At 42.0% G+C, this 24734-nt stretch overlaps 1 protein-coding gene across 1 annotated transcript in view; it reads right to left on the bottom strand.

Annotated features, from left to right (window-relative positions):
- Positions 1-862: 862 nt before the first annotated feature.
- Positions 863-24734, bottom strand: part of sntg2 (syntrophin, gamma 2) — a 307771-nt gene continuing 283899 nt past the window's right edge. Inside the window, exons 15-17 of the mRNA XM_078400085.1 lie at positions 5910-6002; positions 4063-4173; positions 863-994 (exon numbers count right to left, since the gene is read on the bottom strand). Of these exons, the coding sequence (XP_078256211.1) occupies positions 863-994; positions 4063-4173; positions 5910-6002 (336 nt within the window). The remainder of the gene's footprint in view (positions 995-4062; positions 4174-5909; positions 6003-24734) is intronic.

The raw sequence follows: 24734 nt of genomic DNA, 5'->3' as shown, positions 1-24734 counted from the left end.
CTCAATGAGTTCTGCATGAACAAACATGAAGCACACATTTTGATATGAAGATTTACCATCTCATCTGGTAGAAAATAGAGTACAGACTCATAACTTACAATACATCAGTATTTCTACAATTGTTAAGAGAAATATTTTTTTCTGCACAAAATAATTGGCTGTTGTTCATAAGAAAAGTTATCCTTTTAATGCATTTGATGAGGAATTCCAAATTATGTTGGTGCAAAAGTACACTGTTATGCTAACTACAAATTCAAGAATTGTTACTAATCCTATAACTCTAAATTCATCAGCACTCAAAATCTATTAGAAAGAAAACTCAATGGGCTTTTGAAAGAAAAGAATGACATCAAAATCACAGCCGTCAATAAAAAAGGAAATAAACACAAATGACAAAGTGTCCTGTTAGTGCGAATTATGAGTTGTGGAATATTTTGGAGTTTAGATTTTCATCTTTGCAAAATGATACCAGGAGGCTGAAAAGTGACAATAAAACAGTACTGCACACCCTGACAATGTGATTGACTTCCAATGTAAAGGAAGATGTTTTAACCCTCAATTGTTGAAAACAAAACAAGGGCAATGCTGAAATCAGGTCAGAGAGTAAAATGGATATTATCAATTCTGATATGCACCTCTCACGATTCCCATTTACATTAAATGGAACCGAATATCAGGAAAGGTAAACTGTACCGGAATCAACATCACCCACTTGACATCATCTCTTGCCAGAGTTGTAATACATCTCTGACCTGTTTGGGCTCCATTCCCAGTATGTGCTTGACGTGGTCATAATGTGGTCATAAAGTGATTCCTTTATGACAAAGAATACGATACATATCCAGCGGCTGAAATCCCGTCTTTAGCTGCTGTACATATACTTCCGTGCAACGTTCTGGCTGTCTACAAACAGTGGATCCACCGCTGCCACCTTTGCTGCTATGAATGAGTGTATGCAATGCAAAACTGCAGTCAGGTCAGCAAATTCCAGCTCCTGCAAAAAAAAATACCCCAACATATTATTGGTTTATATGCACAATTACAATAAAATTAATATTTCCCATCCACCGGCCATAGCATGCATCATTTTCTGGTAGGTACTTAAATTTACAATGACATAAAAGATAAAAAGCTTTTCAGCCATAATCAAAGTAGTTTGAATAATTTCCCTTTCATTAGTAGAATCATCAATAACTTGGCTATTTCATGAATGAATGAACTATAGTCTTTTTTATCAGTTCTGAAGGCATGCCAAAGCACTTCATAACTAATTAGTAACTTTTTTTTTGATTGACTGAAAGATGCAGCATGAAAATAGGCCCTTCAATCCACTCCAACCATCAATCACCCGTTCACATTAGTTCTATCTTACCCCGCTTTCTCATCCACTCCTTACACACTAGTGGCAATGTACAGAGGTTAATCAGCCCACAAATCCACATGTCTTTTAAATGTGGGAGGAAACAGGAGCACCTGGAAAAGGCCCATGTGGTCACAGCGAGAACTCCACACAGACTGCACCCGAGATCTCAGAGCTCGATCAGCTGTGCCACTGAGCCATCCCGTGCACAGTTCTGACCCTAAACCCTTCACGAAGACAAATCAGTGCAGTTATTTAGGTAAATATAGCGATCACCAAACTGCCATTGACAGCCTGTAGGTCTGTGGCAGGTGGTGAGGGAACCAATAACCTGTTCACAGAAACTCATTTTGTCAACCTTCTGCCAAAGTCACTAAGTTCTTGCCTCATTAAAGCCCTGGTCCAAATATGGACAAAAGAACTCCATAGGTGATGTGAGAGGACCTGGCCTTGATAAAAAGGTAGCATTTGTTAGGATATGGCATTTAGGAGTCCTAGCTAAACTGGAGTCAAAGGGAATTGGTGGAAAACCCTGCACTGGTTGAAATCACACCCGCCATCTAGGTTGTGGTGGTTGGAGGTAAATCATCTGAGCCACAGGATATCTCCACAGGAGTTTCTCACGGCAGTGTCTCAGGCTAATCCATCTCAGTTGGAGGAAGAGGGGGGGTGAGAGGGGGAGGGGGGGGGAAGGGGGGGAGGAGTGGGGGGGGGGGGGGAGGTGGGGGGGGGGAGGAGGGGGTGCTGCACCAATGCAGGAGAGGTTTGGGCCCAACGGGTCCGCTTGGTCTAGTACTTATTAAAGGGAGAGAAATATCATGTGTTCCAATTCAGAAAAGTCTAAACAACATGTGTGACAGGCACAGACACTCCCTCTGCAGCTGAGAAGGTGGGGGTGGGCGGGATGGTAGAACAAAAGATTAACCGAGAGGAAATTCCAGAGTCAATTTTCATTTATACCAGATTGCAGAGAAAAATCTTTGCCTTATCTCAATGTAGCTTTTGACAATATGATCTTCAGAACTAGTAAAAAAATAACTTGCATATTTTTCAGTAAAATGGTGTAATGCTGGAGATCAGGAGAGGTGGCACAGTGACACATCAGTAGAGTTGCTGCCTTACAGTGCCAGAGACCCAGGTTCAATTCTAACTATGGGCACTGTCTGTACGGAGTTTGTACATTCTTCCTGTGACCACATGGGTTCTCTCCGGGTGCTCCACCTTCCTCCCACACTCCTAAGACCTACAGGTTTGTAGGTTGATTGGCTTTGACAGAAATTGTCCGTAATGTGCAGGATAGTGCTAGTGTACAGGGAACGATGGTCGGCAAGGACTCAGTGGGCCAAAGGCCCTGTTTCCGCACAGTATCTTGAACAAACAGGAGAGCTGGGAGTAGAATGAAGATAGGAAAGATTGGGGAAGTGGCTGCAGGTCAGTGGAGCTGGGGAGGAATTGAAGTTCAGGAGGGCTGGGAAGGGGTTAAAAATCAGGAGGAGTAGGGAGGCAACTTATTTGCTTGAACCTCAACCATGTGCCTTCCATAATTCAATACACCAGGTGCAGAAGTCAGTGATGTAACAAGCTGTGTGTGTGAACGTTTTCTGACAAGTTGGAAGGAGAGTAGATGGTTAAAGTAATCCATGTTGTGGCAATAACTGCTGGAATATTTTTGTAAGATATGGACCAATGATTCATCAAAATTCTGCAATCTATTACACCCAGCACTGTGTTACAATTATGTGTCTTGCAAAACATTAAAAAAGATTACATTTGCAAAATTAACAATGCTGAAAACAAGAAATTTGTTCTTCAAGTATTGACTCAAATTTAATTTTCACAAGGCTTGATGAGACATTAAAATGCGAGCCTGAATATTGACTCGCAATGTATTGAGAACTATCATGTAGTTAAGTATTTACTAAAGTGGGATTTAACTCTCAGGACAGTTTCCTGTTTTTTTCCCTCTGCTCAGGCTATCCCTCAGGGGCAAGTACGACTCAGTACTCCGCCTGTGCAGAAGAAAAAAGATGGGGCAGGGGGTGCCTGAAGGGTCAGGCAGGTGGTTAGTCTATAAGGTGCTCTGCCATTTCTTCCACTTATTCAAGGCCTCCGAATGCTCCTGTTACAAGGCCTTGAGATTCCTGTGCAGGATAGAACTTCAGATGCTGGTTTATACTTAATATTCTTAATAGGGTCATTAGATTAATTGCTAAAGGAATAATTATTTCCATACGGAAATTTTAATTCCTCAGCTGCGTAAGTTTATGAGACAGAATATAAATAGGTTTTGGAAATTCAGGAAAAATGTCGCCGAAGGGCAGCTTCTGAACCATTGAGATGGAGGACAAATTCAAAAGAAACCGTGAAGATAGTAATACCACCCTTTGCTTTGAAATTTGTTGATGTATAGAACTGCCAACTAATTAACGAAGCATTCTCGGCGAGATTACAAGAAATGTGAAGAATCAATAAACTTTGCAAAGAAGACTTCTCTTGTTTGTTATTTTGAAGGAAAATATCAAACCAAAACAGGACAATCATTTGATACCCCTTCCTTAATACATATTACAGGTTGGAACTTGCAATAGATTTCCAATACATTACAGGCATTTAGTATTCACATGCCATACAACTATTTAAGAGAATATTTCTCCTGTAATGAATGGTATTCCAATTACATAGATTGCACAAAATGAAAGTACCTTCATGTCGATCTGTTTGGTGTCTGTGTTCTGGAACAATAATTTCACACATGTTTTTCCATCATCAGAAGATCCTTTGAGCTGTGAGAATTTGAATCTCCAGACAATATCCTGTAAGGTAAGTTAGAATGTCATTATTTGATGAGAGAAGATATCTACTTAACTAAAGTTCTACTTGCAGCAAGTAAGAAAGCCGTTACCAGGCATTGGCTTAATGAAAACAGTCCAAAACAGGAATAGTGGCTGGAAATTGTTCAAGACATCTTTGCTATGGAAAAGTTGACATCCCTTTTGAGAGTCAAAGAGAATACATTTGAAAAGAACTGGAAAAAATGGATCATTTATTTGAGACACGACACCAACTAAATGAATGCCTAACTAGATATTAGAAGATTATATTATATAGAACTAGACAATATGTTTGTATGAATATTGAAATATTTCCAGACAACCAATCATTGTTACTTTTTTATTTATTATTGTTCTTATTTTATTTATGTTGATGTTGTACTGTTCTGTCTATATCTCTGTATAAAAACTTAAGTGAGAAAAAAAAGAATGTCATTATTTATCTATCGACATGTGGAACAAACAATATGAATTGTGTGTACAGAATATTGATTTTAACCATAATTAGTTATGATTTTGAATTATCTGGGATGAGCATATCAAAACATGACTTATTCAAACAACAGTATGCATACCAGACTCATAGAGTTACTCAGCATGGAAGCTGGCCTTTTGGCCCAACTCGTTTAGGCCCTCCAAAGTGTCTTCCTGAGCCTGTTTCATTTGCAAATATTTATCCCTCTGATCCTCTCCTATCCATGCACCTGTCCAAATGGTTGTTAAACTGCCCCTTGCAGCTGGTACCAATCATCCATCAGCTTCTGTTGAGAAAATCATGCCTTGCAGATCGCCTTTAAATCTTTCCCTTCGAACCTTAAACCAGCACGCTATAGTTTTAGATTAACCTACCCTGGGAATAGACGGTGACCACCCACCTTATCTCTGCTCCTCATGATTGTATAAATCTCTGGAAGGTCATGTCTCAGCCTCTGTCGCTCTGGGGAAAACAGTCCCAACCTCTCCATTCTCTCCCACTTCTGCTGTGATCTGATACCCAATTCCTCCCTGCTTGTGACTGTCTCCTGACAAACCCTTTCCCCATCATCCACCCGACCATTACACAGGAATTCAAATTGCACCCATTTCCCACCCTGTCTGAACCCGTCCTTTATCGATTCCATGCAGCCGACCCTCAGCAAATGCTTGGTGGCAAGTTTCATGCTGATTCCTAAGTTTCATATTAATTCCTAAGCTCATCTTTCCTCCCTTCAGTGCCAGCCCCTCCAACTACTGACCATCATCCACAGCCAATAATCCACACTGAGCCTCAGCTGCAAATCCCTCTCTGGATCCTTGACTCTTTTCTTCAGCTCCCAACTGCTCACTCTTGTGCCTGGGATTAATTATTAGTTGAATAAGATCTTTCAAAAATGCTCACAATATTATGTGTCACACTTCTCGATCATGATCATGACTGACCTGTTAGAAAAACTTAAAATGTGTTGTTTTAAAAAAAAACTATTCTAAAACCGACAGTATTTTCAATTCACAATCAATATAATTTGAAAATGGAGGTCAGGTTTTCTACTCTGCAACTTCAATTTTGTGAGCTCGCGCTCCTGCTTTGAGCACGGTTTAATGAGCTATAGATCATTCTATAACAGAATGAAATTGATTTTGTGATTCACATCGGAAGCATTATCTTACAAATTAAATCTGAAATGTGTTTACTTTATCTTTTTAGCAACACTTCTGCCTAACACTTAGTATTTCCTCACCTTTGTGTTATCATCAACACAGGTAAATCCCGAAGCAAAGTCTATTGTGAAGGAAAATGCTTGGCCTTGCCAAGTGCATCCATACGTCTTAGACTGGTGAAAGGAAAAGACAGGCATGTTAATAAAGATTTTAAAAATCCATACATCTTTAATATACACAGATACAGTTGGTGCGTTGCTCAGTCAGCAAGCTAGATAATTGAGATATCGAAATGAGCCATGAAATTATACCTCTAATTTTCAGGGAAGAAATCCAACCACTAAGCCTTCTCTCCTCAACTTTAGGCCATTTAAAAAAATTAAAATGCCTGCTACATATTAAGTGTTACACTTGGAAATATTTCTGAAACCACTGCTTTAACAATTGTTGCTCCAGACACAACTTCCAAATTGCTTTAATGCAGAGGGAAATAGCAGCAGATTGCAAATCCCAGTGTACACGTGTAGGTCAGTATACAGTTACTCAGCTCATCTATAGGGTTTATAAAGCAGAAAAGGATAGGTCATTTTTAGGAAGGTTTTAGAAGTGGGCGTCACACAGGTTTTTGGGTTTAGCCATGCTTCTGCATGTATTATTTCCTTGTCTTTGCTTCTTTACTGTAGTGTCACAATGCACTTTTAATCTTCATTGTCCATTTACCCACCTAAAGGCTGCTTAATAACATTGACCGTACTTGAGTAATTCAAGTGTGAAACACATCGCCACATTTCTGAACTAAAGATAAAGCACAGCATATAAAAGTCTTTATTCCCTGGTGAACAGACATTTGATGTGTAGTGGAAGAAACAGGAGGGCAAAGTGGAAGAATGAATACACTAAAACACTGGAGCCACTCTTATGCCACATAGGTGTGCAGCTACCCTTGGACTGAATTGCAAATATTATTTGCTACCTTGTATCCGTAGGTAAATGCGATTTAAAATTACTTTATTACTGTGGCGGCTCCCGAGGGTCGGGCCATACCACTCACGACCCCTCGGCACGGGAATGGGTCGAGCCAAGGAGGCGGACTTCGGCCGGGAGTATAAAGGTCAAGGACCGCATGACTCTCATTCCCTTTTGGAGTTCCAGAGATACAGTAAACACGCTTTTGTTAACCTTGCCTACTTGTCGTTCTTTTGGCCTACTTGGCCCACTACATTACCATATTTATTTTGAACTCCTGAGAATGTTATTTTAATGACAGTGGCATGAGATGCATTCAATACATTATATTACTGAAATAAATTTTATTCAACCATCCAGTGGGACTTTTCAAATCAATGTGAGTAGTATAACTTCATTATCCAGACATCAGCACACTTGCAAACTGGTGACAGCTCACTTTGGTGATCGGTTCCTGCCACCAGAATTGTATGTATCTTTGCAAGCAGGTCCAATTCTAATGTACTTGGCATGCCCAATTTCAGATCCTCTGCACATAAACTACCATGTCTTTGCATTTAAAAAAAAATCACAATTTCTCACTCAAAATATATACTTCCTAACTACAAACTGAAAGCATTTATTCAGAGTTGATATGCAGGCACATGCACTGTAGGCTGTTGTGAAAACACATTTTCTAGTGTTGTCATTTCATTGTTTTCTGGGTATTAAATTTTGGAAGCAGAATGCATCCAGCTGATGGACATAAATAACACATGCACCACTGCTGGCTTGGGATAATGTTCTAGGCAATAATCTCAGAGCAAAAACAGGTCCACATTCACTTCCCCAAAGCTCCATTTCTGTAACATTTGCTTCCGTCTCCTCAAGAATCAGTTTAAAATAAAAAAAATACTGTTGTGATAGTGCAGACTCAACAGGCTAATGAAAAATACTTTTGAACAAGATCTGTTATGACTTGTGGTATAAGAAGTACGATAAGGGCACTTGTTAAAGCAGGAAATACCCAATGAGTTTGGACAATAACCAAAGCAAAAATAATCCAAAGTCTTAAAGTTAAGGGTCAATGTTCAGGGAAACGAGGATCCCTACTTAAAGATCATTCAAAAATAACCTAAACAAACACCCACCCCCCATTTCCATATGAAGATGGGAGAACCTCTTTTACAGAGAATGAAAAATATTTCACTTTGTAAAATATATTGCCAAAGAACCTGTCAATTCTAAAGTGATCTAAAAAATATAGGAATAAAAGTACATTCTAAACATGTGTGTAGGAAAGAACTGCAGATGCTGGTTTAAACCGAAGATACCTACAAAAAGCTGGAGCACCTTAGTGCTTCAGACAGCATCTCTGGAAAATTGGAATAGGTGACGTTACAATACAATACAATATATCTTTATTGTCATTGTACAGGGGTACAACGAGATTGGGAATGTGCCTCCCATACGATGCATTAAATTAATTAGCTAATCAGTATTAATTTAAACAACCCAATGAAACAAATTAGAAACAGTTTTAAAACAAAATAAAGTGCAAGTAGATCTGTGCCGGTTCACTGTGTGATGTGACCATCCGGCTCAGCAGGACCGGTTCATGGCAGCTATGGCCCTGGGGATGAAGCTGTTCCTGAGTCTGGAGGTGCGGGAGTAGAAGGCCTTGTAGCGTCTGCCCGATGGTAGAAGTTCGAACAGACTGTTGCAGGGGTGTGAAGAGTCTTTGTGGATGCTGGTGGCTTTTCTGAGGCATCCTGTGTTGTAGATGCCCTCCAAGGCTAGTAGCTGTGTTCCGATAGTCTTCTGAGCTCTATGGACTACCCGCTGAAGAGCTTTCCTCTCTGCCTCCGTGCAGCTGAAATACCACACAGGGATGCCATGTGTTAGGATGCTCTCTATGGTGCAGCGGTAGAAGGCCGTCAGCAGCTGTTGGGGTGGACCAGACTTTTTCAGTGTTCTTAGTTTCTGGAGAAACTCAGTCTCAGTGGAGACTCTCAGTCCGAAGATGGTCTCGACCCAAAATGTCATCTATTCCTTTCAATAGACAATAGACAATAGACAATAGGTGCAGGAGTAGGCCATTCAGCCCTTCGAGCCAGCACCGCCATTCAATGCGATCATGGCTGATCACTCTCAATCAGTACCCCGTTCCTGCCTTCTCCCCATACCCCCTCACTCCGCTATCCTTAAGAGCTCTATCCAGCTCTCTCTTGAAAGCATCCAACGAACTGGCCTCCACTGCCTTCTGAGGCAGAGAATTCCACACCTTCACCACCCTCTGACTGAAAAAGTTCTTCCTCATCTCCATTCTAAATGGCCTACCCCTTATTCTTAAACTGTGGCCCCTTGTTCTGGACTCCCCCAACATTGGGAACATGTTATCTGCCTCTAATGTGTCCAATCCCCTAATTATCTTATATGTTTCAATAAGATCCCCCCTCATCCTTCTAAATTCCAGTGTATACAAGCCCAATCGCTCCAGCCTTTCAACATATGACAGTCCCGCCATTCCGGGAATTAACCTAGTGAACCTACGCTGCACGCCCTCCATAGCAAGAATATCCTTCCTCAAATTTGGAGACCAAAACTGCACACAGTACTCCAGGTGCGGTCTCACCAGGGCCCGGTACAACTGTAGAAGGACCTCTTTGCTCCTATATTCAACTCCTCTTGTTACGAAGGCCAACATTCCATTGGCTTTCTTCACTGCCTGCTGTACCTGCATGCTTCCTTTCATTGACTGATGCACTAGGACACCCAGATCTCGTTGAACTCCCCCTCCTCCTCCCCCTCCTCCTCCCCCTCCTCCAGAGATGCTGTCTGACCCGCTGAATTACTCCAGCTTTTGTGTTTACATTCTAAACGAGTTACTCATTCGACCTTTGCTATCATTCATTGTTCCGTGGTGGCCTGTCCCTTCTCTCCTCTCACTTCTAGAATTTATTTATTTGGTCCACACATGGGTCAAGGCTATGATGAGGTATGGAGCTGAGTGAGGAAATCCAAGCTGGATGTTGCTGAGCAGTTTACTGGTGAGTAAATACATTTGCTAGCACTGATAACAAGGACACATTCCATCATTCATTCGATGCTTGAGTGGAGTCTGACTGGATGATAATTCAATCAGATTTATTCTGCCATTTGTGGACAAGATATACCTGGACAATTTTCTACTTGGTCAGTAGATACTAACCAGTACTAGAACTGCATGGAGAGGTGTGGCCAGTTCTGAAGCACAAATCAAATTGGAAGAACAGCACCTCATATTTTGCTTGGGGAGATTACAACGTATGAATGTTGATTTCACTCATTTTAAGTAACTCCTGCATTCCCTCCCCTCTCCCCCACCCAAGTTGTCCTACCAGTTCCACTGGTTGCATCCTTGTATCCCTCTTGTTATCACACCTTCCCCAGCTTCACCCTTGCTGCGGTCATCTGTGGCTGCCATGATTTGTTCAGGCCTTTTCTCATTTCTCATTTCTCTGGCATTGCATGTACTGAAATTAATTAGCGGAAAACTATCATCTGTGATGTTGAATTCTCAGAAGGAAGCTGAGCTGGATCAGTTTTCCTTCACGTCTGATTGAACATGTTTAGGAGGGCTTCAGTCTTAACACTCACGATTATTGAGAATAGTTAGTTTTGGACCATCGTTTGCCCATCTGCAGTTAATTATCCACTATTATCATTGACAGGATGTGACAGCATTGAAGACCTCTCATCTGATTCATTGATTGTGAGATTGCTTATCTCTAAAATAATATGAAAAAAAATAAAATAATAATAATGCTTGCTATTTTTACTGCTTAGTATACTTGTTATCTTGTGCTGCAGCTTCACCAGACTAGCACCTCATCAATTTTAGATATGCACGTTGTTGCTCCCAGCACGTCCTTCTGTACAGCTGATTAAACCAGAGATGATTCCCAGGCTTCGCTGCAATGGCAGACTGAGTGATACCAGGAGGTTACAAATGGCCTGGTTGTATGTAAAAAAAATCACAAAGTGCTGGAATAACTCAGTGCATCAGGCAGCATCGCTGGAGGGCATGGACAAGTAATGTTTTGGGTCGGGACCCTTCGTCAGACTGATTGTAGTTGGGGAGAGAAAGCTGAAGAGAGGTAAGGGTCGGACAAAATTGGCAAGTGATAGGTGGATAGAGAGTGGAGTTCAGTTCAGTTTAGTTTATTGTCACGTGAAAAGCTTTTGTTGCGAGCTATCCAGCCAGCGGAAAGACAATACATGATTATAATTGAGCCATTCACAGTGTACAGATACATGATAAGGGAATAATGTTTAGAGAGCGGTTTAATGTTTAGTGGCTGGAGATGAAAACGAGTCAAAGTGTGTGAGATCAGGAGAGAAGTGGGGTGAAATGTAAAGCCAGAGGAAGGGAAATAGATGGGGGGGGGGCTTTATAATAGAAATAGGTAGACATCTGCATGGGGTACAAGGAAGAGAGGGAGAAGAGGGGAGGGGAGGGGAGGGTATTATCAAAATTTAAGAGAATTCAATGTTCATACCATTGGGCTGTAAACATATATCTGCTGATTAACATGTTGAGGCTTCTTGTAGTCCATCAATTGCTAACAATGAAGCCAAAAAAGATTTTTGACTGTCTTGTGATTTCAACAGCCTGTGCAACAATAACTTTGCTTCATTTTGTTTTCATATTTAGAATCACAGAGTCATGGAGGCATACAGCACAGGAACAAGCCCTTCAACCCAACGTCCATGCTAACCAAAACGCCCCATCTGAGCTAGTCTCATTTGCAATTTTGCCTCATTCTTCAAGAGGTAAAATAGGATGTGGTGAAATGATTGGTTACTGATTGTAGATGATCAACCATGATAATGAATGGCGGTGCTGGCTCGAAGGGCCAAATGGCCTCCTCCTGCACCTATTTTCTATTAAATGATTGGAATGGAATCACCACAATATTCAGCACCTTTAAATGCCACAAAGTCAGGCTTAAGAAGGTAGTAAATAGATGTTGCTAGTAGGAAAAATGCTAACTCCAAAGCAACCATTATGCTCGTGTTTTTGAATTCGCAATACGAGTTATATCTTTGCCACCAACTGAAGTACATAGATGTTATACACACTGTAATGACTCATAAGGAGAACCTGCATTGCTTGTATATCTTGCAGACAGAATCTAGGCATTTGGGCCACACTTTAAATTCATACTGATTTACTAGAATACTGATAATCTATTCTGTATTTATTTGTCGTATTGTTACTTTTAATCAGCCTGTGAAACTGCAACAAGTAAGAATTTAATTGTTCCAATCCTGGAACATATGACTATTAAACACTCTTGACTCTTGTTTCCCTGCAGGAATCTACAATGTCTCTGAACATCAATCTATCTTGGCAACTGTATCCTCGAGTTCCGAACCAACAGACCACTCTCAGTGAGGAGAGGTGACAAATCATCCTCTACGATAATCCTCAACACTGGTGCCCCACAAGGATGCGTTCTCAGCCCTCTTCTTTACTCATTATACACCCACAACTGTGCAGCCAGATACAAATTCAACTCAATTTACAAATTTGCAAGCGACACCCACCGTAGTGGGCCGATATCAAATAACGATGACACGGAGTACAGGAAGGAGATTTAAAAACCTCGTACGCTGGTGCTAATACCTTTCCCTCTATATCAGCAAAGCATTGTGATTGACTTCAGGTAGTGAAGCGGTACAGATAACCCATTGACGGTGCCAAAGCAGGGATGGTTGAAAGCTTCAAGTTGCTCACAGTAAATATCACCAGTATCCTGTCCTGGACCAGCCATATCAAAGCAATTGCCAAGAAAGCACACCAATGCTTCTACTTCCTTAGAAGGTTTAGGAAGTTTGGCATGTCCCCAACAACTCCCACCGACTTCTACAGATGTGCCGTAGAAAGCATTTTATTGTGATGCATCACAGCATGGTTTAGGAACAGCACCATCCAATACTGCAAGAAATGACAGAGAATCATGGATGCAGTTCATCACGCAAATCAACCTCCCTTCCATCGACTCCATCTACACTTCATGCTGCCTGGGCAAGGCCACCAGCATACTCAAGGACGAGTCTCACTCTGGACACTCCCTCCTCTTCCCTCTCCCATCAAGCAAGAGGTGTAGAAGTGTGAAAATGTATAATAATAATAATAATAATACATTTTATTTATATAGCGCTTTTCATATACTCAAAGACGCTTTACAGAGATTTTGAGAACATAGGGAAATTAATAAATAGATAAATAAGTAAATAAATAAATGAACAGAGAAAGGAGACAGTAGGTGAGGTGACCTTCAGTGGTTGAAGGCAGTACTGAACAGGTGAGACTTCAGCGATGTTTTGAATGTGGTGAGTGTGGGGGAGTCTCTAACGGTTTGGGGTAGTGAGTTCCATAGGGTGGGAGCAGCGATGGAGAAAGCCCTGTCCCCCCAGGATCTGAGTTTAGTCCGGATGTGGGGGGATAGGAGATTGGCAGCGGCAGAGCGGAGGGTGCAGGTGGGAGTGTGCCTGTGGAGGAGGTCGGTCAGGTAGGATGGGGCCAGGTTATGGAGGGCTTTGTAGGTTATGAGGAGGATTTTGTACTGGATTCTCTGGGGGATGGGGAGCCAGTGGAGTTTATAAAGGACGGGGGTGATATGGTCACGGATCGAGGTGTGTGTGAGTAGACGGGCAGCGGAGTTTTGAATGTATTGAAGTTTATTGATGATTTTTGAGGGTGCGCCATAGAGGAGGCTGTTGCAGTAGTCCAGACGGGAGGTGATGAAGGCGTGGATGAGGGTTTCTGCAGCTGTGGAGGAGAGGGATGGACGGAGACGGGCAATGTTTTTGAGGTGGAAGAAGGCTGTCTTTGTGATGTGTTTGATGTGTTTGTCGAAGGAGAGGGTTTGATCAAGGATGATTCCAAGATTCCGGATGTGAGGTGAGGTGGATACTGGGAGACCATCAATGTTGAGGATGAAGTTTTGGGTGGATTTGGTGAGCATTTTTGGACCAATGATGATGATTTCAGATTTGTTGCAATTGAGTTTGAGGAAGTTTGATTGAAGCCAAGATTTTATTTCAGTAATGCAGTTTGTCAGTGTAGAGTGTGTGGTGGAGGAGATTGACTTGGTGGAGATGAGGAGCTGGATATCATCGGCGAAGCAGTGGAAGTTGAGACCATGACGGCGGATTAATTGACCAAGGGGGAACAGGTAGAGGATGAAGAGGAGGGGGCCAAGGACTGAGCCTTGGGGGACACCTTGGGGGAGGGGAGCGGTGGGGGATTTACAGTTGTTAATGGAGATGAACTGGTGTCTGTCAGAGAGGTAAGATTTAAACCAGGATAGGGCTGTGCCGGTGATGTTAAGGGAGGTTTCAAGTCGGGTGAGGAGAATGGAGTGATTTATGGTGTCAAAGGCGGCGCTGAGGTCAAGTAGGATGAGGATGTTGAGGTTGCCAGCGTCGGAGGAGAGGAGAATGTCGTTTGTGATTTTGAGGAGCGCAGTTTCAGTACAGTGGTTTGAGCGGAATCCAGATTGGAAAGTTTCATACAGGTTATTGGTAGAGAGGTGGTATTTTAGTTGGGAAGCTACAGCACGTTCCAAAACTTTGGACAGAAAGGGTAGGTTGGAGATTGGTCTGAAGTTGTTTGGGGTGTCAGGGTTTAGACCAGGTTTTTTCAGAATGGGGGTGACAGCAGCGATTTTGAGACGATGCCAGTGGACAGGGAGGAGTTTATTGTTGCAGTGATAAGTGGAGAGAGAGCAGGAAGGCAGGCCTTGACAAAGCTGGAGGGGATGGGGTCCAGAGAGCAGGTGGCAGTTTTTATTCCTGTGAAGAGGTCAGAGAGGTCGGTGGTGGAGATTGGGGAGAACTGAGGCAGGGGCTGACAGGATAAGGGGGGGCAGGTGGTTTGAGGGGGAGCAGGTGCGTTGGTGGTTAAGGTGCTGTAGATGTTGTCTATTTTGCTTTGGAAGAATGAAAGGAAAGTGGTGCATTTGTCAACTGTGAATGATTGGGAGATGGTGTCCAGGGGGCTGAGGAGTTTGTTTATTGTAGAGAAGAGTGTTTTGGGGTTTCCGGAGCCAGAGTGAATTATTTGAGAGTAGTAGGTGGAGTGGGCATGGGAGAGGGCATCTTTATAGTGCTGTATGTGGTCTTTGTAGGCTTGGGAGTGAATTGTGAGACCTGTTTTGTTGCGGAGTCTTTCAAGTTGACGGGCATGAGTTTTCATCACGCGGAGTTCAGGGGTAAACCAGGGAGCAGAGTGGGTGAAGGAAACTGTTTTGGTTTTTATAGGTGCAAGCTGGTCGAGGCAGGAGGAGAGAGTGCGGTTGTAGTAGTCAGTGAGGTCAGAGGGGCTGTGGAGGTCAACGAAGGGAGAGGCGGACATTATTTCAGAGAGGGAGGATGAGAGCGAGGTAGGTGAAACAGAGTTCAGCTTGCGGAAGTTTATTTTGCGTTTTTGCTTTGGAGCTGGGGTGGGAATGTTGACGGACATGGTGATGGCTAAGTGATCAGAGAGGGTGGGGTCGGAGCCAGAGAGGTGATGTAGATTTAGTCCAGTGGAGCAGACAAGGTCCAGAATGTGCCCACGGTTATGGGTGGGAAAATTTACGTGTTGAGTGAGGTTAAAGCAGTTGAGTATTTCAGTGAAGTCAGCGGTTATTGTGGAGTCAGTGGAGTCCATGTGGATGTTGAAATCACCGAGGAGGAGGATTGAGGGGGAGAGAGAACAGAACTGGGTCAGAAAGTCAGAGAAGTCAGAAAGGAATGATGGGTGTGGTTTGGGAGGGCGGTAGACAACTGCCATGACTAATTTTGTGTGGCCAGATAGTTTGAAAGCCAGGTGTTCAAATGACGGAGCAGATGAGATGGAGATGAGGTTGATCTTGAAGTCCTGTCGGTGAATTACGGCAATCCCACCACCTCGGCCTTCCGAGCGTGGTTTATTGATGTAGGAGTATCCGTTGGGTGTAGTGAGGTTGAGTGAGAGGTAATCCAGAGGTTGTTGCCAGGTTTCTGTCAGACAGAGGAAGTCCAGTTTATTTTCCAGGATGAAGTCATTTAGAATGAGGCTTTTATTGTTGAGGGACCGGATGTTGAGCAGAGTGAGCTTCATGTTGCTTTGTATGGTGTGGATGGACACGGGTGATTTAGCCAGGGCTTGTAGACAGGGGGCACGCTCGTGTGCGTTGTTGTGATGATGTAATGGACGAGTGGAAGTCCGATCAGCTGACCAGAGTGTAGGGATTGAGTGACCGGTCTGGGAGTAGACAAACTTGTGACCGGAGCCTCTGTGGATGTATTTGGGTCGTCGTAGAAGTCCGTGGTTGATGATGGCAGAGATGCATGGCGGAGTGGAGTGGTTGTTGAGCTGGAGCAGTCTCGCAGCAAAGTACTTCAGTGCCATGCCAGGCAGGAGCGAAGGAGCATAGAGCCCAGAGAGATCAAAAGGTCACAGCAGGCACAACAGGCTGATCCAGAGCAAGGCCTATGAGGATCGAGGAAGCTGAGCAGCCTGAGGGTTAATACTGAGCTGAGGATGTGCAGGCAGAGGAGGTAGCCAGGCAAGCAGGCAAGCAAGGAGGCAGCCAGGCAGCTGTTAGCGTTAGCCTTAGCGTTAGCGTTAGCGATTTGATGACGTCAGCGCTAGCTGTCAGGTAACCCACAGGGGAGCAGTCCAAGCCAGCAGAGACAGGAGCACAGACAGGAGTGAGAGGTCCAAGGGTGCGGAGTCCAAGGGTGCGGAGGCAGCAGTGGAAGAGCTGGGCAGATGATACCAGGTCAAGCAGAAGGATTAGTTTAAGTAGAGGGATTTTTTCAAATCTGAGAAATCTTTTTAAAAACGGCAAAATTAATCCAAAAATAGAAGTGGTGAGAAGCGGCGAACAAACAACGCCAGCGTCCTCTCACGTCACTTCCGGTTATACCTCCAAATTCAGAGACAGTTTTTCCTCAGATGATATCAGGCAACTGAATCATTCTAACACCAACTAAAGAACGGTCCTGACCTACCTTCTATCCCATTGGGAACCTTCTGGACTTTACTGGACTTTATCTTACACATTATTCCCCTTACCCTGTATCCTTAGACTGTGGACGGCTTGATTGTAATCATGTTTCATCTTTCCGCTGACTGGATAGCAGACAACAAAAAAGCTTTTCACTGTACCTCGGTACGAGAATATGACAATAAACTAATCTTAAAAAAAAAGTAATTTTCCCTCAACGGCTTGTATATTTTTCTTAGGTAGCAGAACCACACTTGTGCACATTATTCCAGGTGCAGCCTTAACACATCCTCTATTATTGTAGTAGGATGTACTCATATCCTCTTGTATTAAGGCTAGCATAATGTATTTGCTTTAAAATTACTTGGTATACATCATGTTAAATATTAGTGACTCATGGATAAGGACAGCTGAGTCTCTCTGCACCTTTCAGTCTCTCTTGGTCACCCAATAGCTTTGAAAATATTCTGCTACGTCAAATATAAGAACTGATTCAACTCATTAAAAGTGTTCAAATTCCATTCTGATTGAAACTATAAAACCCTGTACCAAGTTACAACTTATATAAATTGGAAATGTAAATCCCTGTCTCATATGACACAAAGAACAAAATAACTGGCTGACATCTTTCAGCAAGAGTGGAAGACATTTTGAAAAAATATTGTTGAGGCTCAATAAAGTTTACAGCTAGAAGAATATAAACCACAGCATAAGAGCAGTGGATCTTCAAATTACACAGTAGTTCTGCAGACAATTGAGAAGCAGGAGACGTTGTTGCGATTTGGTAGAGAATTAGCTTGCCAGATTTTGAGATGAGTGTTTAACCTCTGCTTACTTTTCCAGCATTTGCATTTAATTTTTAAACGAATTCTAACCGTATCTCTGGAACAAAGATAAAACAATGCACACGACACTGATATTTGGATGACTGAGGAAGATTTATCTTGAATTGGACAGAAATTGAAGGCGAACATTGTCATTGTACCTGTGACCAAGATAATATCACCGCTTTATATAAAGTAAATGGCTTATCTGAAAGGAAAATAACATTTGTATTTGAATTGTTAAAGAGCCAGATGCCCTTCATCCGAAGCTATAGAAAGAAGTTGTGATGGAGAGAATAAATGCACAGGTTGTCATCTTCTCAAATTCTGTAAATAGTCAGTTACCGCAAATTGGAAGGTAATAAAAGTCTGCAAAATGTTTACAAAAGGAGGGAGAAAGAAACCTGGGAATGACAGATCAGTTAGCCTGACATCAGTAATAAAAAAGATCTTAGCCTCTATTACAGCAGTGGTAACAGATTATTTAGAAAAATAATAAGATTGGGCAGAATCAACATGATTTGTGAAATGAAAGCAAAAATTGAAAAATCTGTTAGACATTGTTGAGGTGCTAAAGATGGTTAATTGGGAATCAGTGAATTCAGCGCTTTTAGAGTTTTCAGTCGACCTTTGAAATGTACCTATATGAGATTATTATACAGTTAGAAAATATGGAATTGTGGTAATGAATTGAGGATTGGCTAATGTTTGGAAAAGTGCGCAGAAACACCAAGGCCATTTTGGTTTGGAGGCTATGACTTTGGACTGTCATAATCAGTGCTGCCCAACACACCCTACCCTAACCCACATGTTTATAATCTGGATTGATGATTTGCATGAAAGGAACCCAAGTTTGAAATTGACGCAAAGCTGGATGGTATTGTATTATGTGATGAAGGCACAGAGATGTCTTAAGGGTAGACAGGCTATGTAGGTGACAACACCGCAGAAGGAATAGTATGTGGAAAAATGTGAGGTTATTCACATTGGTAAAAGGAAGTATGATGATTTGAATAGTGAGAAAGTGAGGAGGGTTCTGATCATTCTTTTCCAGGAATTACTGAAAGTTATTAAGAAGGAACAATAAGTAATTAAGAAGGGAAATAATACACTGACCATTTACAAGATAATACAGGGATAAAGGTGTCATACAATCCAAAGAGAGCAATAAAGTCAAGGGATGGGTTGTCATATCAGAAGAAAGAAATGGTAGCTGGAATGGGCCAATTGCTTCTTAATGAATGGCTGATCTTCCGATGTAGTGGATCAGCCTATTTTTGGTTTTGTTTAGTTTGGAGATACAGAATGGAAACAGGCCCTTCAGACCACTGAGTCCGCATGGGCCAGCGACCCCTGCTTACAAACACTATCGAACACAAACTAGGGACAATTTACAATGTTTAACAAAGCCAATGAACCAACAAATCTGTACGTCTTTAGAAACTGGAGATCCCAGAGAAAACCCACGCAGGTCACGGGGAGAGCATACAAACTCCGTACAGACAGGATATGGTCAGGATTGAACTCAGGTCTTTGGTGCTGTAAGGCAGTAACTCTACCGCTGCACCATGGTGCCGCCCAGGAGCATAGCTAATCTTCGAATTCAGCACGATTATTCCTCAGGTTGGTGATATTCCTTGATTCTTAAAGGGATTGCATAGATTATGTCTTCGCTCTCTCATTTTAGAAGAATGAGAAATTAACTCAACGAAATATACAAAGTACTTTGGTGAGTTGATGAGTTAGAGGCAGAGGTGATGTTTTCTCTAGTATTGTAAAGCATAGTCACACACTTAGAATAAGGTTGACACAAAAAGCTGGAGTAACAGCAGGACAGGCAGCATCTCTGGAGAGAAGGAATGGGTGACGTTTCGGGTTGAGACCTTTTTTCAGACTAGTTAGGGAAAAGGGAAATGAGAGAGATAGATGACGATGTAGAAAGATAAAGAACAATGAATAAAAGATATGCAAAAAAGTAACGATGATAAAGGAAACAGGCCATTGTTAGCTGTTGTGTTGGGTGAAAACGAGAAGGTGCGATTTGGGCGGGGGAGGGATAGGGAGAGAGGGATTGCTGGGGTTACTTGAAGTTAGAGAAATCAATATTCATTTCATTGGGCTGTAAGCTGCCCAAGCGAAATAGAAGATGCTCTTCTCCAATTTCCATTTAGCCTCACTCTGACAATGGAGGAGGCCTAGGACAAAAAGATCAGTATTGGAATGGGAAGGAGAATGAAAGTGTTTAGTAACCAGGAGATCAGGTAGATTTAGGCAGACTGAGCGAAGGTGTTCCGCAAAACGATCGCCCAGTCTACGTTTGGTCTCGCCAATGCATGAGTCCACATCTTGAGCACGGATACAGTAGATGAGGTTGGAGGAGGTGCAAGTGAACTTCCGCCTAACCTGAAAGGACTGTCGGGGGAGGAGGTATAGGGACAGGTGTTACATCTCCTGCAGTTGCAGGGGAAGGTACCTGGGGAGGGGGTGGTTTGGGTGGGAAGTGATGAGTTAACCAGGGAGTTACGGAGGGAACGGTCTCTGCGAACGGTCTCTTAGAATAAGGCGTCAGCCATTCAGAACTGAGATGAGAAGAGATTTCTTCACCCACATGGAACCAAACTTTTAGAAATTGTTGAGTTGCTGAGTAGAAATTTAAGAAAGACATTGATCTTTTTTTAGATATTAAAGAAATGAAAGAAAATGGGATTTGTGCAGGAAAGTGACACTGAGAATAAGAATCATTCGTAATCATGTTGATAGGTGAAGCAGATTTATAGTTTAGTCAGCACCGACTCAGTGGGCTGAAGGGCCTGTTTCTGTGCTGTATCTCTAAAGTGGAGAATTCCAGATTTTCAATACACAAATCAAAGAAAAGGACAGAATATAGAAATGAAGAATCGGATCAAGGCAGAAAGGAAGATTTATAAGGCCAATATTGAAAGCACGAGATACTCCTGAGGAGCTATAGTGTGTTTAAAACAATGATTTGTTTGAAAGATATGTGAGCTGAAAACTGTAAGATAATAAATGGTCAGACGCCAATGCCAGGAACTCCCTGGAGCTACGAGCAGTTTGGGAATTAATGAGCTGTGGCTCCTTCACATTTTCATGTGAAACACAATAGTACATCATCACATCTCCATGTTTCATTGAATAAACAATAGTTTAGACTTGTGCCTTCCAGAGCAGGGTGATTTTTACTTTGCTGTTCATTTAGTCTTGAGTTATTCAGTCTCAGCAGGATAGCAGTTGAGAACTGCTGTCAGTTGACTTCTTAGTTGACACTTCAGTGCAGTACTCTGGGTGCACCACGCTGTTGGACGTGCCATCTCTCAGGAGGGACATTAAATGAAGACTCTAGATGCACTCACAGATGGATGTATAAGATACCAAGATTTCCAGTGTCTCTGTCTGGACATTTACTGTTGGAGAGCGGCTTTGTACCGTGGAGGCAGGTTGGTGGAGAACATTTGTCGAGATATAGGAAGGAACAGCAGATGCTGGTTTAAGCTAAAGATAGACACAAAATGCTGGAGTAACTCAGCGAGACAGGCAGCATCTCTGGAGAGAAGGAATGGGTGATGTTTCGGGTCGAGAAGAATGGTCTTGACCCGAAATGTCACCCATTCCTTCTCTCCAGACATGCTGCCTGTCCTGCTGAGTTACTCCAACATTTTGTGTCTATCTTCTATTTGTCAAGAGGTAGTTGAGTGTAAGGTCCATCTTTCAATGGATAAGGCAATGGCAGCTTGAAGTTTGGCTGTCATGCTTGCAAAACTGCAAGCCTAATGCTGGTAGACACAAAGTGCTGGAGTAACTCAGCGGGTCAGGCAGCATCTCAGGAGAGAAGGAATGGGTGACGTTTCGGGTCGAGACCCTTCTTCAGACTGACCTCCAGCATTTTGTGTCTACCTTCGATTTAAACCAGTATCTGCAGTTTTTTTTCCCTACACAGCCTAATGCTGGTATCAGGCTGTTAGTACCAAACCCCAGTGCCTAAGGCTAAAATTCAGCTGATATCAGAACTGTGCAATCCAATGCGGATATAGATTGATTGATTGCAAGATACAGCATAGAAACAGGCTCCTCTGCCCACTGAGTCCACCTGTTCACAATAATTCTATATTATCCCACTTTCACATCTATTCCCCACACACTCATGGCAATTTACAGAGGCCAGTTAGCTTACAAACCCACATATCTTTGGGATGTGGGTAAAAAACTGAAGCATCCGGATGAAACCTGTACGCTCACAAGGAGAACATCCAAACTCCACACAGACAGCACCCTAGATCAAGATCGAACGCGTGTTTCCAGCACTATGACACAGCAGCTCTGTCGGCTATGCTATATTGTGCCACCCTCTTGTACGCGACGTTTGCTTTGTGAAAGACAGAATGCATCACTGCATATCAAGGGCAAAGTAGAAAACAAGAGAAGGTAATAGCACAGTGATGATTGCAATGATGTGTGTCTGGGTAAGATACTCACTGAGGTATTGAACAATGTACATCTTGAATCTGTTGCAAAGCAAAACTTGTCAGTATTTGCTTAACTCCTGGGTACCTCATTTTAGCAGTCTGTCATACCCAGACTGGTGTTGGCTCGAATTTGAAGTCAAGTAACAAAAGACAGCTTTCTTGGGACATCCAGTAATTTTTAAAAACAATGGTGTCTACAATAATATAAAATAAGTCAAATAGAAGACATTTCCCAAATTGACACGAGATGAAACATTTGATTTCATCAGTTTAAAATATTGATCTTTCTATTTTTAGAATATCCCTTTCGTTTCACATTTCTCAAGTTAACGTCTCAAAATCAGCTCAATTTTGGATGTTGATTGCAAGGCTTCATGTTAATAGACAACTGGTGCTCAATAATAACTTAGCATATTTATAATTTTTGCCTTAAATCAAATATCAATGGGCTATGTTTTGTCCTGACATTAAATCTGGTTCACAGACTTTCTTTTTGTTCCCTGCAATGATATTCCTCTATTTTTATACTGATTTTGAGTGAAGTCTGCTGAAAGTTGCAATAGAATTAATAAGTCTGGCATTGTTTTAAAAATTGAATACATGGCCATACTGCAAAAGCACATCAATAGCTGTCAAGCATGTTGAGATACCCTGCAGTCTTTTTAAAAACCAACAACAGTGAACAGCCCCAGGATGTTGGCTCACACAGTTTGGGCCACGCATAAGGTGAGTGGAGAATTCCTGTATCAACAATTTTTAGACTTCTGTATGAATCATCTGGGCAATTACAGCTTTTTTTTAGTGTTCTGGAAAAGAAATTGCTGTCATGCACATTATCAACATTAACAGCAGCCATTGCGAGACCAAATCTTTGTCTCTATTGCTTTCGATGGATTTCTTGTCTTATCTACGCTGGAAAATATCGCGTGAGACTCAGCTTGTGGTATAATTCCAGGCCTATCAAAACTGCTTTATATTCTGCAGTTAACCATTTCACATTAGTCACATTCTATGACTGCGAATTTAGATGAAGGAATATGAAATTCATATACATGCCAACACAGGAATGACAAGAATCTAGATTTTAATATCAAAACCAAATAACTCAAGGGATAAAAAACACGAAAGTCCGAGAGTAATTCAGCAGGTCCAGCAGCATGTGCAAAGGATATGGACAGGCGACATTTCCAGTTGGGGCCCTTTGTCAAACTGACGAAGTGTCCCGATTGGTAGCATTGCCGATCTATTCCTTCCCCAGATACTGCCTGACCTGTTAAATTACTCCAGCACTTTGTGCTTTGCTCAAGATTCAAAGACCTGCAGTTCCTTGTGTCTCCAACTTAAGGGAAAGGTATCACTCAACACTAAATGTTTCCCAGAAACATGTTCTCATATGTTGATGTTTTTGCTTCACTGCCCCTGCTTATGCTCCAGTGATCAGTCCTAATATGGTAGTGTTTTAGTGAATGAGTGAACACAGAACAGTACAGCACAAAACAGGCCCTTCGGCCCACAATGTAAATGCAATTTCAAATGAGAAGCAACTTAAAGGAAGGGATAAATCCATAATTTCATGTGCGCTCTCGTAATTTTGAACAGATTAAAGGAGGTGCCAGAAAATCAACGGGTGGACCTGCATAAGACTTCATGAGATTTATTACCACACATGTAAATTCATTAAAAAATACAGAACATAGGAAATAGAAACAGGAGTGGGCGATTCCATCCCTCGTGTTCACTCCACCTTTCTGTAAGATCATTGCTGATCTTCAACCTCACTCCCACTTTCCTGCACCTATCCATACATCTCAATTTAATATCTAAAAGCTTCACATCACATTACCACCCACAATATGATTGATTTACAAACTTAATTTAATATTTGGATGTTATATATCCTATTGATATTTTATTTATAGGAATTATCCATTAATTCTTGCAAAAGAGGCAGGCAATTTATTACTTGATGACATGACATGCTGCCTCGGCAAGGCCACCAGCATAATCAGGGACCTGTCTCACCTCGGTCACTCCCTCTTCTCCCCTCGACCATCAGGCTAGAGGTACAAAAGTGTGAAAACGCACAGCTCCAGATTCAGGGACAGTTTCTTTCCTGCTGTTATCCAGCAACTGAACCATCCTATCACCAACTAGAGAGCAATCCTGAGCTATTATCTAACTCATTGGAGACCTTCAGACTATCTTTAATCTGACTTTATTGGACTTTATCTTGCACTAAACGTTATTCCCTTTATCATGTGACCGTACCCTGTCGATAGCTTGATTGTAATCTTGTATAGCCTTTCCGCTGCCTGGTTAGCATGCAACAGAAGCATTTCACTGTGTTTCGGTACACGTGATAATAAACTAAACTAAACAAACATTTAAATTAGGATACAAAATACAGATAGTGTTGTTATTGTACTTGAACTATAATCTTAGATAAAGGTTGTCGTGCCTAGAAAAAATGTGCTGACAAATGTACTGATGCTGAAATATATGGCTGAAAGTTGAGGAAATGTGAGGCATCTCTGCGAATTGTTTAAACGAGGCTAGATAATCAGAAAAGAAGACTGTCGGGCCAAGTAGGTATTAGGCACAATGTCCTGTTCATGTAGGAAAATAAA

The sequence above is a fragment of the Rhinoraja longicauda genome, chromosome 5 (assembly GCF_053455715.1).
Source record: "Rhinoraja longicauda isolate Sanriku21f chromosome 5, sRhiLon1.1, whole genome shotgun sequence".
Lineage (NCBI taxonomy): Eukaryota > Metazoa > Chordata > Chondrichthyes > Rajiformes > Arhynchobatidae > Rhinoraja > Rhinoraja longicauda.
This window is presented reverse-complemented; position numbering and strand designations above follow the sequence as displayed.